At 37.8% G+C, this 18,569-nt stretch overlaps 1 protein-coding gene and 2 non-coding genes across 3 annotated transcripts in view; 2 read left to right on the top strand and 1 right to left on the bottom strand.

Moving 5' to 3' along the window:
* The first annotated feature begins 12,444 nt into the window (after positions 1-12,444).
* On the top strand, positions 12,445-12,555 carry LOC145780383 (U5 spliceosomal RNA). The gene has a single exon (XR_014290619.1). It is a non-coding gene; the product is annotated as a U5 spliceosomal RNA (small nuclear RNA).
* A 752-nt stretch (positions 12,556-13,307) lies between these two features.
* Positions 13,308-13,418, top strand: LOC145780381 (U5 spliceosomal RNA). The gene has a single exon (XR_014290616.1). It is a non-coding gene; the product is annotated as a U5 spliceosomal RNA (small nuclear RNA).
* A 681-nt stretch (positions 13,419-14,099) lies between these two features.
* The window catches only part of LOC145779238 (protein DD3-3-like), a 29,355-nt gene continuing 24,885 nt past the window's right edge, over positions 14,100-18,569 (bottom strand). The window contains exons 13-16 of the mRNA XM_082590778.1: positions 18,247-18,466; positions 17,571-17,724; positions 17,060-17,279; positions 14,100-16,456 (exon numbers count right to left, since the gene is read on the bottom strand). Coding sequence (XP_082446904.1) covers positions 16,353-16,456; positions 17,060-17,279; positions 17,571-17,724; positions 18,247-18,466 — 698 coding nt within the window. The 3' untranslated portion in view covers positions 14,100-16,352. The remainder of the gene's footprint in view (positions 16,457-17,059; positions 17,280-17,570; positions 17,725-18,246; positions 18,467-18,569) is intronic.

The following is an 18,569-nucleotide window of genomic DNA, read 5'->3' as shown; positions in this document are numbered from 1 at the left end:
CTACAAGAGAATCGTTGCACCACGCAATACTGCTTTATCGGGATTGTAATCCAGTAGGCTACTATTCAAACGGTCTGCAATGTGGCTGATTTTATAGAAGTTCGCCACTCCCCTAGAATTCTTTTTAGCAACGAAAAACAACGTTCGACATGTGTTGACGATGACGGCAAGGTAATAAAATAAGTATTTCAATGATTAAAACATTACTTGTAAGCTTTAACTGCCTTTTATCAGAACTGACGATGCACTAGCAAGTGCGAAATATTTTTTCTGTTTCATCTACTGACATCTGATCCCTGTTGCCTTAGCAATTGAGGTTTTAGCTATTTCAATGATGTACATTACTAAAAGAAGCATATAATTTTTGCAAAATATGATCAAAAAATGTTTTCCCCATTGATGTCAAATAGCTTAGTTCTCCTTTTTAACAACGGTTCAATGTCCGACAACATCGAATCGACATAAAAACGACAATATTGCCAGCCGATGTAAATTAGCACTTCGGATAAAGACTTTGTTAAAATAAATGTCGGGAGTTACAAACAAGACTTACAGCGCTGGCGATCGCAGATGGATATATTCCATCAATAACAAATATTCCCCGCACAATGCAACAGTGGCGATTATGACGCGCTAACCTAATTTTGCGTCACTCTTTGATACTGCATATTTTCGACAGTTAATCCACGATCATTCTATTGCGAAATTAAATAATTGGCTAGAAGAGATCGGCGGCCAAACTTCGCCGATTGAGGAGGTAGCACCGGCGGTTCATTCAACCACTACTTAGCGGCCATGGCCACAGGCTGCTTTAAGGCTTGACAGTAGGTTACATCATTATAACATAGGATGGTGCCCTTCTTTGTATACCGGATTATCATTATCGCTATATTTTATCTTGAAACTTGAAAAAAAAATTGGCCTTTTACTAAACAAAAGTGCCCTTTTTTCGTAATCTTGCCCCCCCCAGTCAAAAATCGTTCCGGCGCCCCTGGCTACACATCCTGAGAGTCGACCCAGCGCTCTTTGATTTTGAAGTTTCTTTGTTCCAGAAGTCACGCGCTAACCCAGTGGTTCCCAACGGGGGCGCCGCGGGGTGCCATTTACAATAGGTTACTCTGGTGTGCCAAAAGCGATTTCTCGTAGCCTATTCAGTTTTATCTGTCTTCAAATGGTTACCTAGGATCAAAGTTGCTGATAACAATTTTCATGTAGGCTACGATTGTTTTTGTTACATCACTAAGAGTAATTTTTTTGTCATGCCATGCCCCTTTGAAAATTTTGAAAAATCAATGACCCCCTTATTTTTTTCAACATTTTGAAAAAATTAAGAAACGTCATTTTAATTAAAAACTTGTTTATACAGTAACCGGTAAAAACCATTTCATGAAGATTTGAGAAAAATGCACTAGTATTTTTATTAAATTTTAATTTATTTCTTTTGTAATATAGGCTAGTGTTGGAGTGGACTTAGAGATGATGAATTAAAAAATTATTATTTTTCAAATTTTTTTATGGCCCTCTTGAAAAGGCTCATGGCCCACTAAGGGGACATGGCTACCAGGTTGGGAACCCCTGCTATTGGCCTACGATGTTTCGTAGTCACAGATTCTTAGTGTGTGACCCTTATATTGTTGTGGCTTGTGATGTCAATGTCTGTAGCCTACAAGTTGTGCTGATTGCCAACTGTAATTCAGTAAGTACCGTAAATGCTCTGCTTAGAAAGGTTTTTGCCCATTTTGTCTGCTAAGAAAGGAGCAATATCCTATTAAGTTTGTTAGTTTCACTTTGAAAAGAAAAATTTATTTTATTTTTTATCGAAATGTTGTTTCAAAGTGGTAGGCTATTCAAGTTCCAAGTAAAATTGAAGTGTTACTACTATCGCATTGTTTGTTTTTCATATTATTATCCTGCATTGCCAGAAAGCGGACTTGAGCGCTATGCATCGGTGTACGCCTTTCGACGTACCGGTACACCTGACCCACGCTGCAGCCGACGGCAATGTCTGTTTCCGGTTGTTGTCTACTTATGACTTAAATTTGGTACTACCCATTACTCGAAATCGATCACTGAGTAGAGGCAATTATCGTAAAGTTTCTTGCCTAGAGAAACAACAGCAAGTGCGGATGGCTAGAGTCGAACATGCAGGCTCTCGACTGCGAGCCCAACGCGCTAACCACTCGGCCACTGCTGACTTTGCCAAGGTCACGCACAACAAGCAAACTTGTCTACTTTTCTCCACACTGCATTAAAGCTGAAAGTCAAGCAGAAAAGCTACCGATAGCCTACCAGTTTTTAAAGAGCTTGGTGTGAAACTGTTCAGGTTTATTCTAACAACCTGCTTATTCGAGGTGAAAGATCGTTTGTCTGCCATGGGGTGCCACAAAATATTTTTTATCTTCTGAAGGGTCCTGTAGCGTAGGCTAAGTCTAAAAAGGTCGGGAACCGCTGCGCTAACCAATTGGGCTATCCGACCGGACGTGTGAGACGGAATTGTTCATAGATTGCTAAACGCCTCAGAGCTCTGACTGTGGACTGGCGAAAACGATTCAAGCGATGAGAAAATCTGCGTGGATGAAAAACAAAAGGTGATATTTCAAACTTTGCTCTGGAAGACGTCATGATAAACCGGGTAGGCATAAACACTGTCAATTACATTTTTCGAAAACTTGTAGATTACGGTTATCTACTACCTCAGGGACAGATTAATTATATTATAGCTCGGCTACAGTAGCCTACTCAATAAACTATCTTAGAGCTGTTCGAAACAAACTTGTTTGGACAATTGAAACGAAATCAAAATAAATGATATTGTTTCGAAACGAAAAATTTCAAAATGACAGAAAAAAACGAAAGTTTTTTTCAATATCTCAGGCAGCACTGTGGCACACTGCTGAAGCACTAATCTTCACTTGTGCATGGTGAAAGTTAAAAGAATCAAACTTTAGCCTACTAGCCTATTTTTACAACAATTAGGCCATTTTTGAAATCGTGACATCACCAGAGTTTTTATCCCACGTTAATTTTTACTCGTAACTTAGTGTGTTTAAATCTACGTGATATAGCCATATGATGTCCCCTTCTTAAGTGAGCAAAACCTTGAAGCAGTTTCATCTCTTTGCAGTGATTTAATTTCATGTAACGTTGGTGCAACATAGCTTACAGTGTCCACATTTTTCCACTACCGGCAAGGCGCACCTTGCCCTATTGAGGTATTTGAATTCTTACTATTTTGGTGGCGTTTTGTTTATCTTTACTGAACCGTAACAGGAGAAATGGTCAAAGGAACTTATTTTGGTCGCTTTGCGTACGCAGAGGCGTGATATCTGCCCATGCACTATGACGCAACTTTAGAACAACTATAAAATACCATAAAATTTTTACTTTAGTGAAAAAACGAGCCATTTGATGCTATCAAACTTTTTGTTTTCTATCGGTTTTGTTGCCGATATAAAAATAGGATACGGTAAGCTACTTTGTTCAATACCTAGTCTTGGTGTCAAACGCACTTCTGCGTTCTGGTTTTGTTGTTTTTGTCTGTTTAGATCTCTGCTGTGATATAACAAGCATTATTTTCTGCCTCATAGTCAAAAATGAAAAATACATTGAATTAAATTGAGTAGTAGGCTAACAATTCAGCAGTGGGATTTTAAAAGAAAATCATGGAAGAAGTTTTCACAATGTAAAAGTGCTTATAGGTTAGGTCTACCTAAAATTGTCAGTTATAGCCTATAGGCCTATTTATTTACTCATTTGTATTTTGCATCAGACTCAAAATGGTTCAAATTAAAATCAGTGATAAAAATAGAAATAATACAGATAGGCCTACTCAACTCCGAATAGTTGAATCGTAAGGTACCAAATACAAAGATTGGTAGTAACACTCTGTTCGCAATCGTCTACCGTAAACAAAACATAGAGCAATAGCGTATCTGACTGACTACTAGGCTACTGCTATTAAAAGCTAAAAGTAGCCTACCGTAGTTAGAAATATTATGTAAGAGGTAGGCTACTTTTGGACCAAATGGTTAAAATACAGAGTGTAATGTACTTTTGGACCCAGGCCCGTAATGATTTTAGGGGTTTGGAACCTTTCCAAGAGGCCCTGGAACTTGAATAAACCACCTCATATTTTTTCGATATAGTGCATTCCTTTTAGAGATCTCGATGGGGCATGGGCGCCGATCCCTATAGGACAGCGGGGACATGTCCCCACCATCTTTTTACATGTCCCCACCATCTTTTTAGATTATTTTTGTAACGTGAAAGGGAAAATATTAACCGAATGTCACAATTTTACCAGTCAGACGTTTAAAATCTATTGAAAGGAGGGGGCAACATTTTTGTTTTATGCGAGCAAACCTCAACCGTAGCACAAATGTTTTATTAGGCGGAGAAACTCAGGTGCAACTCGCAAATTTTATTTGATTTGGTTACGCCAAAGCCAGATAGTGCAGAGTGTTAGAATTACTTAGAAAGAGTCGTACAAGCATGTAATGCAGTAGGCTTAGCCTGTGTTACTTTTGTGTGAGAAAAAAGGAGTTTTTGAGTTATTATTAGCCTACATTGAAGTTGAGGGCTGCTGAAACGTCTTTGCCGGTTTGGCAAAAAATTGTAGCCTATGTAGGCCAAAGCAGCAGTTGGAAGGCTGGCAGGCAGCTTTATCCTTTTTTTTTGAATTAAAAAAACTCTTACCCTGCCAATTTTTTTTAAAGACTTGTCACGTCTCAAAAAGATCCCAAATCATATGGACATCAGACATGTATGTATTCAGTATGGACATGGACATAGTCAACCTCCTCAACTTCAAACACCAAAGACGAAATATCGGTCAGAGTATTTTGTAATCATTGACAGCGCGCAGCAAAATTTTACTGACTATTTTAAGTCGACCCATCTTGAGCACTACAAAATTCTACAAGAATCACTCTTTATTGGAAAGCTACAATCACATGTGGTAGACGATTATCCTGAGTTCTCTCACACAGAGTCGCTTGCACAAGATTTTCGAATAATATTCAAAAAAATACCATCCGCTGTTCGGCAAACGTTTCCGCAAGTGGAACTTTTTGTGTGACTTTTGCTCATTTCACTAGCCAGCTCGTGTTCAGCTGAATGGTCATTTTCAACTTTGCGACGTGTCTAAACTTGGTTACGATCTACCATGACACAGAAACGACCAAATCATGCAATGGTCTGGCATGTGCAAAACAAAGCTTTGAATTCGATTAACCTCCATGACCTCTACAAGGAGTGCAAGGACTTCGTTTTTAATTCGCCGAAGACTCGTTGCCGAGAACAGACCTCCGATCTTTTCAGCTCGCTTCCCTTGTCTCCCCTTCCTACCTTTTCTAGTAAATGTTCCCACCATTCTTAGAGAGCGATCGGCGCCCATGCGATGGGGCTCAAAAATATCGTTGGTATCGGGTCAAATTATCCTCTCAACGGTCTTGATTATCGTACTTAATTGCTCCAGTATTGTAGATTTCTGTTGTTTGAACTAAAAAAAGAAAGATTTTGCTGAGAGTCTTTATTTGCAACAATTTTGGCAACAAAAAGAAAATGGAAAGAAACTATTGTGCAACTTATTTCCGCTTGTTGCCTGTAATAATAATGTGTGTTTTTATGTAGCGCGATATCCATCGTCATATGGTTTTACAAAGCAAACTAGACTTATAGAAAAGCAGTCGAGTGCATTATTTATCACAGTTTCACAGTGGCTTTTCGCAAAAATAAAATGAAAACAGAACATTTCAATATTTTGAAAAAATTCCAAACCAATAGCCATTGCATTTTTGCGGCGATCATAAGTAATGCTGTATCAAGTAACCGCCAGTCAATTAACTCTAAAAGAAAACTTGATATGGAATTTTTTGTCTATTTTTCTATGGTAGGCCTATTCCTTCTGTTCATAGAATACATAAATCAAAACAATTTTGGTTAAAATTCTTTGTCAAGTAGGCTAAAGTTGTTACTGTATAGTTTTTTGAAAAGCATTTCCTACACGTTGTGTCTCATCATAAAACTAATCTACAACGTACTTGGAATTAAATTCTTGATACCCTGGACAATCGTTTTGTTAAATCAAATTACCCGCTTATCTACTACGGTTAATAGGTTGAATGTGATTTGAGTTAGATGTGATTTGAGTTAGCTACAGCAAATTGCCGGCATTGGGCCTTAAAAAATGTTCTTCTTCTCCATCTATTATGGCGTCACATAGTTTAATGTACTTTGGTGTGCGACGCGGTATTTACGCGAAGGATCACAATGTACACAAAGCTTTGGAGATTCGATAGATTGTTCAATTTGAAAGGTTGTCGCTGTAGATGGCTTGAATGAGCTGCTTTGAAACTCGTTCAAATTGTCACAAGCTGAGCATGACGAAGAAGATAGGCTACAAGTAATTCAAGTGCAGGCAGGTCGGGCAAAAGTAGACTGCAGAACCTGGTTTGGTCTTGACATACCAACTTACTCATTATGATTACAATACTAATTATCTTTAATTAACAATAGCATTGTAATTCTGCTAAGTCTTTCTTGTACGGAAAGAAACTTGAGCAACGGGCGACACAGAATTTGTTTGTTCAGTCAAAGCTGAGTGTGATTTTATACATCACGAGTACTTTGCTGAAAAGCTAGAGAAAGAGATAAAGTTCAAAACTTGAGTCGACGAGCTATCGTAATTTGCAGTCTCACACCTATGAATATGTTGCATTTTAGTCTATTTATTTGAAGAAAAATGCTAAAATGGAACATAGAAATAGGCTATGTAGTCCTCAGCTATAATATTATGCAAGTGTACTAGAAAAGCTTACGTGTATTATATTACAATAGGTACAGTCACCGTTATAGGCTACCGGAACCACTTGTTTGAGCTTTATTTCTGTGGTTATAGTTCGTGTAACTTGTTTTGTATGCTGCATGCGTTTATGAGCCTGTGTTGAGTGACATTATCTTTGACATGCCACAAATTGGCTACAATAGTTTTGATAGTTAATTTTAAACGCTTACTGCAAATGGCAGTGGCTAGCATTTGCGTTGCGCAATCTGTATTCTTTTTACTGAAATTCATACTCTAAACTTGATGTCTATCACCCTATCACGAATAAGGTGACGATGAAACAACAACTTAGTGGCAGTTCTGCACGCTATTTTTGGAAGACTACAGTATCATTTTTACTTGTTTTAGGATTCATGTGTCTAAACTCAATTTCATCTGGTATTTTTAAATTCTGCAGCTTAAATTTTAGTTAAATAAACGTAGAAATAGATTATATTTGTCGCCAATTGAGCGAAAAGGATATTGCAGTCTACTTTACTCAAATCCTCCACTTATGTATAACGTAGGATTGTTATTTGTTGGAGTAATGACACATTAGCATTGGATTGTGTTTAGACTACTTATGTTTCAGAAAACTAACCTATAATAGGTTTTTGTCATTATTTTGTGTATGTAAATATTTTACTTCAGTAAAGTCGTACGGTAGTCTTTGGTTTAACAGCATTCCTAGCCAATGTCATTTTGCAAGAGTAGGCTAGAATATCAACATTCCTTCCGAAATTCTGTTACGTTATGTTCGCCTAATGCCAACAGAATAACAATTTGCATAAATTTTCTACATTCAAAATGTCCATCACAAACGCCTTGACCATGTATGGTTGAAATTAATGGAAGCATCGATTTTGCAGTTAAAAGTTTGAAAATTACAATGTTTTTTCATTATCGTTTCTCCCGACTTGGTTTCGAGCGATCACAGGAGCGTTGAGAGGATAATTTGGGTCCGGTGCCAATGACAGGCCCGAACCTTCCAAACACGACAGCTTAAAAACAATACCAGTCCAAAGAATACTGTATATGCTGTTTTTTCCAGTTCTCCGGCCTCCTAGAAATATTCTAGACTTGTAAATGATGCCGGATCTAAAATTACCTCCTTAACCTCTTGTCAATACCATTGAGGTTTTAACATTAAGTACAGGCAGAAAGTTCATCTCTAGGACTGTGTCTAGTCATCTACCATTGTGACACCATTGCAGATGCAAAAAAGATAGCTTTAAAAGGCATTTGTAGTCGGAAGACAATAAAAGTGACGATAATAATTCAACAGGCATAGCTTACAACTTGTTTCATTCAACTGTTAATGAATCTTTATGTTTATTTAGTACCGTAGCCCGTTAACAAGCTGTTGTAAACTATGAGTGAAACAGATATCTCTTTGGTGTGTCACAAACACGTAGAGAGTGTCCTTCTATGGCCAGAGCCCCACACAGTAAAACATGTGCAAGAATTTCACTTCTCTCTCAACCCACCAAACCCAGGAAGTGACTGCACGGATGACGTCACCTATTACAGGTGTGCCATATCACGTGATGTGAAGATGGAAAAAGTTCGGTACCGTCAAGAGAAGACAATAGCACCTTACCGAGTAGTTCCAAAAACTAACGAAAGATTCCGATCAACATTGGAAGTAAATCTCGTGCGTTCGGGCAATGAACTTCATGTAAAAGATGGTCATTATAAACGAGGACTTGAAGTGAAGTCATGTTAGCTTATGCGAGAGAATCAATTCAAAAAAGGGGTTCGAAATTACAACAATTATGCCCTAAAAATCAATAGATAATAAACAATAATAGGCTATTATTTAAAAGTATTTTATTATTTGAACATGAACGTACCGGTACATCGGTACATTAAAGTCACTTCAGTTTTATCATCAAGTAATGTATCGATCAATTAAGATGCATAAACATTGGCCATGTGTGTTCATCAGCCTTACCAACGAATGCACAAAAGCTATGCAACAACGGCTTTGTTGAGGCAAGCGACTGCTTGAGCCTGATGCTCTGCTGGTAGTGGATACCCTACGTCATTTCCGGTTTCATATTAAGCATAGCCATACTGCGTAAACTCCCATGTAGCCTACAGCAGAGCTGAGAAGCCAATTCTAGGCAAGTGCAAGCACGTATTTCCAACAACCTTCGATTTTGTGTGTCATATGATCTCATGCACAAATATGATTATAAATATCCTAACTTCAAATACTAAGTTTTCAAACAGATTTTATTTGGTTGCAGTAAGCGAAAGCAGTTTTTTATCAACTATAATAAATTGTAGTGTTTGTTTTGATATGTTTTGAATGTAGATTTCGGCTTGGCCGATCGTTTCGTACTTTTTGTCGACAATCTGTTGTGTGCTGTTATTTATGTTATCAGGATAACATAGTAAAATAGTGTTTATGTTTTGAAAACGTCAAGATTTCGACATGCAAACACGTTCTCATTTATTGGTTAGTTTTTTTTCTGTTACCTGTAGCCTAAAAGAACATGTTTAGATTTGTTGACATTATCAATAATCGTGCGACATTTGCTTGACATTTGAACACTGGTTCGACGTAGGCTTTGAATTGCATGGGTGCGCCCATTACGTAATTATTACGTTTCTGTTATGAAACGTACAGTAACTACAGTTAGTACTGATTCTCTTTTCATGTCATAACGCTTGATACATTTCTAAACCTAAACGCTTCATTTGCCGCCTATAAGTGCCTAGTTTTTGACTGCCTTTTTAACTAGTTTAGTTTGTCCTAAAGTTACGAGATACTTTATGAAGATATATATGTTTTTGTGGTATAGATTCCGCGATATAAGCGCAACGTGAGTGAAAAAAAAAATATCACATTGCATTGTGCATTGGCCTCATGAGGTGCAAGGAAAATGTTTAGCTGTTAACCTGGGTTCACCTCTGCATCACATTGACGCATCTCCTAAGACTTAGAAGACGCCTCGATATGATGAAGAGGTGAAAGCTAAGCATATTCTTTAGGACCTAAGAGATGGGATCGGAGCAAAAATGATCTCACTGGCAGGCCTACTTCGATTTTTTGTAAAAGCTACCACCACGGAAGAGTAGCCTGCCAGAACTTTTCAATGTTTTTAATATACGGTACTTTAAGGCTTAGATTCGAGACAGGCAACTTCTAAGTGGCCATGTCGTGATTTTGCAATCTTTTCAATTACTTTGAAATCACGAGAAACAAGTTCTACCGAAGACTGTCATTACGCATTGGAGGCATATTTTTCACGCAATCCTCCAGCGCTATTGACCACTTCATGGACTAACAGGCCAATAATCTAACCTGAGTTGGTTACGGGTCATTTTTGTCTCTGTACATTTCAGTGACTTACATGTTTCCATTCCTTTCTCTAATTTTCCCAAAGTTCTTTTGTGAAACTGAATGTTGCCAACAGACGACTGGCCCATGTACCGTATCTATTGTTTTTACAGTATCCACCATATTGCTGTTTTAGATAGTAATGTAATCTTGTTTGAAACTGCAGCTAGATTTAATTAAATATTTTGGCGTTTTTCTTCAATTCATGCAAGGCTATAACCAAGCAAGCAAACGATGGAAAACCACTTAGTATAATTATGCTTTGTTGTTGTTCTAATGTAGCCCAATTAATGGCCAGTTATCTACCAACGCTTGTCCGCCCCGATAGCTCAGTTGGTTGGGGCGTGACTTCGTAAACGAAGAAGCTTCAAGATCAAGCGGCGCTGGTTCGACTCTCGGGGTGTGCACTTGAGCAAAGCATTCTAAAGACTGCTCTCCATTCAAAGGCATCTAATGAATGGATTAATTCTCCCGCAACAACACTTTAACAATAGTAAACTTCACTCTGTCAATTTCGGTAACCGGCTCTGCGTCAAAAGCCTCTACAATTATGCGAAACTACCAGGAATAACCAATCAATGCTTTACCAGTCCGAGGATAAACATTCAAAACCAACCAACTTGTAATTGTAATGCAGTTGACTTGTTCTACATCTTTTATCTTTGCTATGTTATTGTGTTGAAAAAATAAATAGTTTTTGAAAGATTATTTAGCATGGCATGTCACTGTTGAAAATTGCATGGATGTTATTTTGTTCCTAAAACTGACCTGCTTGTGATAGAAATTTCCGGTACTTAATTAGCTCATAAACCACTTGAAAAGCAGCTTGGGTTATATTCAGCATGGAAACAGGTGCACTTCAGCAAGTACAAAATTCTACAACTGCTTATATGGCCTTTTTAAGGCAATTAGCCTACTTCCTAAAATATTCTAAATCTTAGTCTTTAAAACAGTGATTTCCAACCGCGGCTCTTAGAGCCGCATGCGGCTCCGAGCTAGCCTTCTTGCGGCTCTCATTGACCCCTGAAAATCCCACAAAACATATAAAAAATCTATGTATAATAATTAAGGCGATTATTTTTTGACTTGTCAAAATAGTTTACGAAGTCAAAATTGTTTACAAACTGTGCATTGTCGTTGTGTCGTAGAGGTTGGACTGTCAGTGAACTTTTCATTTTACATCTTACACCAGGGGTTCTTAACCAGGGGTACGTGTACCGTTTGGGGGTACGAAGTAACAAAGCAGGGGATACGACATGTGAAATTATAAATCAAATCCTATTGCAGTTAATGTGGCCACTGCTCCTGATAATTTACAATTGGAGTTGCTACTTGAATTTTGGAGTCGAGTTCCAGAGGGAAAGTATCCCAACTTGAAAACCAATGCCCAGAAAAATGCCTCTGTATTTGAATCAACTTACGCATATGAAGCACTTTTCAGCAAAATGATCAGAATCAAAAATAAATATCGCAATCGGTTGACCGATGAGCACCTCAAGCAGCTACTGCATCCTCTGCAATTGCGCCTCGCTTTGACAAACTTGGCTCAAAGCCAATGCCAAGTTGGCCATTAAACTGATTTGTGATATTTTTCTTGTTAGTGTCGCTATTCGTTGGTACATGCTTTCATGCTTTAAAATTTTCGCTATAATTACTTGAGTGTTTTCATGCGGCTCCATACGCACTCTGAAGTTTGAAATTCGGCCCCGACACCAAAAAAGGTTGGGAACCACTGCTTTAAAATGTTGAATTGCAGTTTGGCTTAGCCTGCTTCACACCTAATGTTTGGTTGAGGTTGCCAAGTTTATTGTGCTTGAGCAACGCACTTCAAGGACATCTTTTCATTCAGTGGATGGAATACTGCACAGGCAACATTTTAACAAGCGTAAACTGAAGTATGCGACACTGCCAAGATTAAGCGTGCAAAGAATCTTTCAAACCGAAAATATATATTTGATAAAGGTTTAAAATATTAAATAAAAATTATTTAGTGTGGAATTGTAGAATAGAAGATTTGGATGCATGGAATATCAATATCTGTATTAAAAGATTAATATGAACAGTTAACAAAACTACTTACATTCCTACAATATAAAAAATCCTTTCCCAGTTTTCATTAAAACGTACTAACGCATTTCGCGGTTCCAGTCTGGACTCATCATAATTAATTATCAACAATCAAGGAACCCCTAAATCAAATAAGTTGTACCTTTTCTTTCCACAAATAAGAAAACAGAGTAACTCTTAAAGTAAAATGTCGCAGCTCAATTCCTTACTCTGGCTTCTTCACACAGAATAAATCTTTCGCCTTTTACTAGAGATTTCCGTGGTAAGGAGCATTACAATGAGTCTTATCGATTTTTCGACCTCGCTTTGGCGGGGTAATTAATATTCAGTTCAGTCAAAGAAATTGTTTTGCAAACACATCGAAAAGAGCTCTAGCATATTGTTTGGTATGCTTTTCTAACAAAACTACCCATTTCGGCAAAAAATCTGACAAGACATGCTGTACGTTGATGTTTTGCGTAACCTATTTTTGTGTTGTTTAAAAGTTAATGTTATGCGCTGCCGCTACCAATGGTTAAAAGAAGAATTTCAACGACCGCGTCTGGACTCATAACTAACTTAGTTATCACTTGCCACAAATCAAAACTAGTTATTGAAAAACCTTTTAAGCTTTTGTGGTTCAACTAACCTGAAGGTAGTACTTTTTTTAAGGTTGTATTATTTTAAGGTTGTAGCCCAATGCAAACGCTTCGCTGTCCGCTGGAAGGCCAACTAGTCAAGTTTAACTCTTTCCTCCAATTTCAACTTGCCAAAGCTTGCACAAGTTTGTTTACAGATTGATGTTTCTCTTTGATAACAAGTGCATAACCTACTGTACATTTTCAGTTATAAACTTCTATTGGCAAACAGTGCTGAGTGATGAACAGTTTTCTTCTGGCGTAATTAATGAACTCAGAGATCTGTTGTATTGAAAAGATTTTAATCGGTAATAAGGCATTTTGTAATCCCCGTCTGGGCTCATCATAATTTGCTTATCAACAAACCCCCAAGTCAAATAAATTGTACCTTTTCTTTCCACAAATAAGAAAACAGAGCAACTCTTAAAGTAAAATGTCGCAGCTCACTTCTTTACTCTGGCTTCTCCACACAGAATAAATCTTTCGCCTTTTACTAGAGATTTCCGTGGGAAGGAGCACCACAATGAGTCTTACCGATTTTTCGACCTCGCTTTGGCGGGGTACCGTAATTAATATTCAGTTCAGTCAAAGAAATTGTTTTGCAAAAACGTCGTCATTACGTCACAAATCACAATCTATGTACAAACATGTTGAAAGTGCAATTGTTTGTTTGTCAACATTCATGAATAAATAGCTTAAAAATTTTGGGAGACTCTGCCTTTCAGCTTTGCATAGTTTCACCAGAGCACTGACAATAATAATGTTATGGTTCGCCAACTGTAAATGTCTTTTAGCGACGGGCTCATTTTTAATTTTGTACCAGGTTTACGATGTCATCACATTATTACCCGACTTATTTGCACTGCGTTATGCAAGAAAATTCGGACCAGACCTGGAATCGATCTCAGACCTACCAGCACTAGAGCTTGAAGCAAAAACCTCTAAGCCACTGAACTGGTTACCAAAGCACCTCAATATATTTTTACTCGTTTGGAACGCAAACAGAATGTGCGTTGTTGCACAACGTGAAGTCCCACCTGATTACATTCTTTCACAACAACGCATTGTACCAGAATGGGTTAGGCAGATGTTAAGCTTGTGTATTTAATGTCATAAAATGGCATTATGATAAATTAAACTGTTCAAAGTTGACAGAGTGACCTATAACTTGCTAAAACGCTGGCTTTGGAACACCTGAGTATTGGGTGATCAAGAACGATTTACAGCTGAAATGCTTGCTAGTTTTATGACAACGGTTGTTCAACAATTATGAATGTAAAATTGTACATGTTTCAACTATAGCGTTCTGGAAGGTTATATACAGTAGGCCTACGGTAAAAGATTCATTTAGTGTAATAAAGCACGAATCTTTTCAAATGAGCGCCAACGCCATATTATTGATTTGACAAAAGCAGGAAAATGTATGTTGTAAGTTACAAACGCTACACCAAATTACCTGCTCAAATAATTATTCTTTGTTCGATTACTTTCCATGTGGCCTCATGCAACCCTGCTCATCAACGAGGCATCGTTTCCCTGCTTCCAAATAGCTAGTTTACACAAAATTATGTTTAAAAGTAATAGCAATCTACCTGGGCTAATGTTGAAAGTTGAAAATCTGAAGACAACATTTAGAATTGGATACCAACAGTAGATCATTTACGGATTGAGCAAATCGACTTATTTGAAGTTGAATTTGTGGACTGTTTTTTTTTTCCTTTGTGCACCAACCATGATACTCCGCTATTTATAATCACCCTGTAACGTCAAAAATAATCACTTCTTAAACTCACAATCTTTCCCTCAAAAAAGTTAGGCTGCCCAATGTCCACACATAAATACTTGTAATTAAATCGATAAATATGCAAAAAAGTAACATATTACAATCAGCCTCATGAGTGATTTAGCGATATAAACAAAATTCTATAAATGCTTTCAACACAATCACGTTCTTTTGCGCTCTAATAACTGAATATGAAATCATAACATTCAATAAATAATTTGGAAAGCAGGAAAAGAGCAGCCCTTCACCAACTGCAATAAAATTACAACGCTTTGTGTAATTTTTAAAGGAAAAAAAATATATATCAAAGCTAAAGAATTCAGTCTCCTGTCACTGTTGAAAATTTTTATAAAAAAAAAAGAAACGTAACTTGAGTTCTGTCAGAATGCACTGGTGATGGAGCTCAAACAAGAGTCCACATGCAAGGCGAGATTGAAGGATTCTACACAAAACCGTAATGTGAGCCTCTTGCAAAAGGAAATTAAACTTAAACTGTTCAATCTATTTGTGAAACTTTTCTCGTTTCGTGTATGTGTTAAAATTAAATAATAAATAGTGATCAATATTTGCACAAGTGGAATGTGTGAAAATCTCAGAAAGCAAGGATAATCTTGAAGTGCAAAACCTAGGTAAGTTTGTCTGCGCAAAAGCAACGCAGGGTTAGTGTCAAACTGACGTATAGTGCTCACTCAAAAATAATCCCTTGTGTATACTATGCACAACAAATAAAAAGAACCCAAAAATACTGCACTGCATGAAAAAATAAAATGTATTTTTCGCTACATATTAATTGGTGTTCTAGAATAGTGCTGAAGCCCAGACTAATGTAGCAAGGCAAAACAAACAAAGAACTTCAAAGCTGTTTAGTATGTTTTTGAACCAAGTTTACTTGATATGGGTATAATGGCCTACAGAACTGAATAGCCATAGCCGTAGCCATTGCTCTCTAGAGTAGCTTGTTGCTCATAATCATGAAAGAAATCAAGAGCTATAGTCGAAGGGTGGCAACTCTGCAATCGAGCATGTCTATGTCTTGTCAAAGATACAGCCGCATGCTCTTGAGCGGTGTCGAACCAGCGGACTTTCGAACGTCGAACCATGGCTCTCACTACTCGGTTATGCAGCCAACAGCCGGATACAATGTACGAATGTAATACAGAGGTTACTTTAACTAAAAAAGCGTAACCAAAGCTTAGACACCAAATTTATGAGAATGGCAATTGCAGCACGATAACTGTGACTTGCCAACCACTGTACCGCACTCGCTGTGTGCATCGTAAGCATACGGGAAATTCTACACCTTCACATCCAGTTGCTAATTTCGGTCTGGGTGGTCTCATCTTAATTCTGGTTGTGATGTGATTAAGGCGGTTCAAACCGGTTGGCACAACCAGGCTTTTGATACTATGCATATATTTGGTAGTTATAGGTGTAATATACTGTATTCTGGTATGAAAAGTCGGCACGTTGGGGATTCGAACCCGACCTCTGCTGAGGATCAACGTGATAAGACCACCACACCATCCAAGAACATGCGCAACATTGTCAAACAAGCACACATCTTACGCCTTCTTGTGGTAACCAAAATTATTTGCTACAAGCTAAACTTTTATCACGTAACCATCAGTCAGTCAAAGTAGCTTGTTGAAGCAATACGTCATCTATTCCAAAGCACATAAAAATAAACACGCGAAAAAAGTTTAATAACAATGGTTAGACTTTGTTTTTATATCCAGCAAACAAAATGCTCTTCTTCTTCAATATTACAATGATGGCGATAAGCAATATAATGACAACCAGCAGACCAATGGCCAGACCTGAAATATAAAAAGAATTATGAAGTTTTACTTCCACAAAAGTACAGTAGATAAAGCTCGCATCGCTTTTTATGCAGTATCTTTAAGCGCTTATTCAGTTCAATTTGCATTCAATTGTTTCAAACCGAGCACGTCTTGAGGCTACGGGGTAAGTTGAACCTATCCAAAGAGAGAACGTAATGAGCCACGTGTTCGACCGACTGGCGGCACAGATGATGCAAGCGTGTGGCCATGACTTGGTGAAAAATCCAGTGAGTTAGATCGAACTGTTGGAAAAAGTAAAATGCTTTTTCGATGACAGCTTTTGATTACAACCACCACATTGGATGCTAAGTATCACATAGAATTTTATTAACGTTTGAGTGTCACATCAACTAAACGGGCATTGGTTTCTAGTTGAAGTCATCATTCTTGGTACAAGAAATTCAACTTCAAACTTTAAGTTTTTAGAAATTGTTGTCACCGTAGATCGATGCTCGCATAATCGCAACGTTTAAACCTAAATAGCCTAAGCATAATGGTTGTTACGTGGATACATCTACCTAGTCTAGATATACATGAAAGAACCAAAACCTAAATTAAACACATTCTGTGCTCTCTTACCCGCTACAACGCCACTAGCAAGGCTCTTCGAGACTACGAAATGGCCACCTCTGTCTGTATTGAAGGATACCATGCCATTTTCATGGCTGGCAACAGCCAGCGGGTCCCAGGCGGTTGTTTCCGGATTAGACCGGTATATGACGATGTTGTACAATGAACCCACGTCATTATTTAATTTAACTTGGACTTCAAGCTGATTATCAGATGCGGTGAGTTGTTCCTGAAAATATGAAAGCACGTGAAATTCCGAAGATAAAAACACGATTGCAGTGAGTTTGAATCGCTGCTTAGGCTACAACGTTTCGTACACTTCTCTACAGGCAATCTTTTAAAAAATCGTTGGTTGAAACTTGTCTCAACAAGAATCATGTCTTATTTTGCGTCGATTGCAATAACATACAAGTATAATTATTGTGAATCGCACACGCAACACAGGAAACAGCTGGAAGCAGCAAAGGGAAAGGTAATCATGTTAACTGTTACCAATCATTTTGTCACCACTCAAACTTACTTGTGGTGACAAGAGCAAAAAGGAGCTGACGAAATCATCGTTGGCGGGGTTGGTGGAAACGTCGACGTCTTCGGGAGAAAAGTCCCACATCTCCAGAGAAGTCCCGTCCGTAAGAGCTTTGGGTGGTACGGTTATTACAGAAGTAGTTCCGCTTCTAAAAAATTATTCGTAGTTTTAGTAAAAGGATACTAGCTAACACCTCTTTGTTGATGGTCGGTTTGATGTAGCGATTGCAGTCCTGTTTTCATGCGTGTAATGAAATATTAGTAATAAGTGTTTCTGATGTCATCTTCGTTCTGGCTTCTCGCTGTTAGAAGAATTACAAATTTAAATTTAATTGAATAAGAGTACTGATGAAGCCACCTCTACGGCGGCGAAAGTTCTACATTTTTTATTATTTAGTTGCCCAACCTGTTAATCTATTTAATGAAATATTATTAGCATTTTCTAATTTTGCTTATACGGTAAACGACATTTTTATAAATTTTTTTATACTTTAAATGCGGTGTGTGTTTACTGCGCCAATGAGTGCAAATGCATTACATCTAGTTAATATAAATAGATAACCCAGCAACACCGTTCGCAAAATCTGTTCTTTATTTTACATGCATGCAACGTCCGCAGACGTTGCATCAACTTATAAATGACGGATTTTGCTAGATGAGAAATAACTTACTCCGAATCCGCCAGAGCAAGAGAGCCGCCGTTAGAATCCATCCTTGCTTGCGCGTATGCCGAGTTAGTGACAATCAGTTTACCCTTCTGACTTCTGTTTGAAAAGTTGTTATTCCTGGTACACATGTAATTGTAAGTGCCTGTCCTGGTAACTTTCCTTGGACCGAGATCATAATATGTTCCGGCATCGTCTAATTCCTCCATCTCTCCCCCAAAATGGTCTGTAGGTACAAGACGATCAGTTACTTTAAGTTGTCATTCTGGTGTCTTTGCTTAATTTTACACAAAAGGTTAAATACTATACAAAAAGGTATTAAACGTATA

The sequence above is a fragment of the Aplidium turbinatum genome, chromosome 11 (genome assembly GCF_918807975.1).
Source record: "Aplidium turbinatum chromosome 11, kaAplTurb1.1, whole genome shotgun sequence".
Classification (NCBI taxonomy): domain Eukaryota; kingdom Metazoa; phylum Chordata; class Ascidiacea; order Aplousobranchia; family Polyclinidae; genus Aplidium; species Aplidium turbinatum.
The sequence above is the reverse complement of the archived record's forward strand: the minus strand, read 5'-3'. Positions and strand labels throughout refer to the sequence as shown.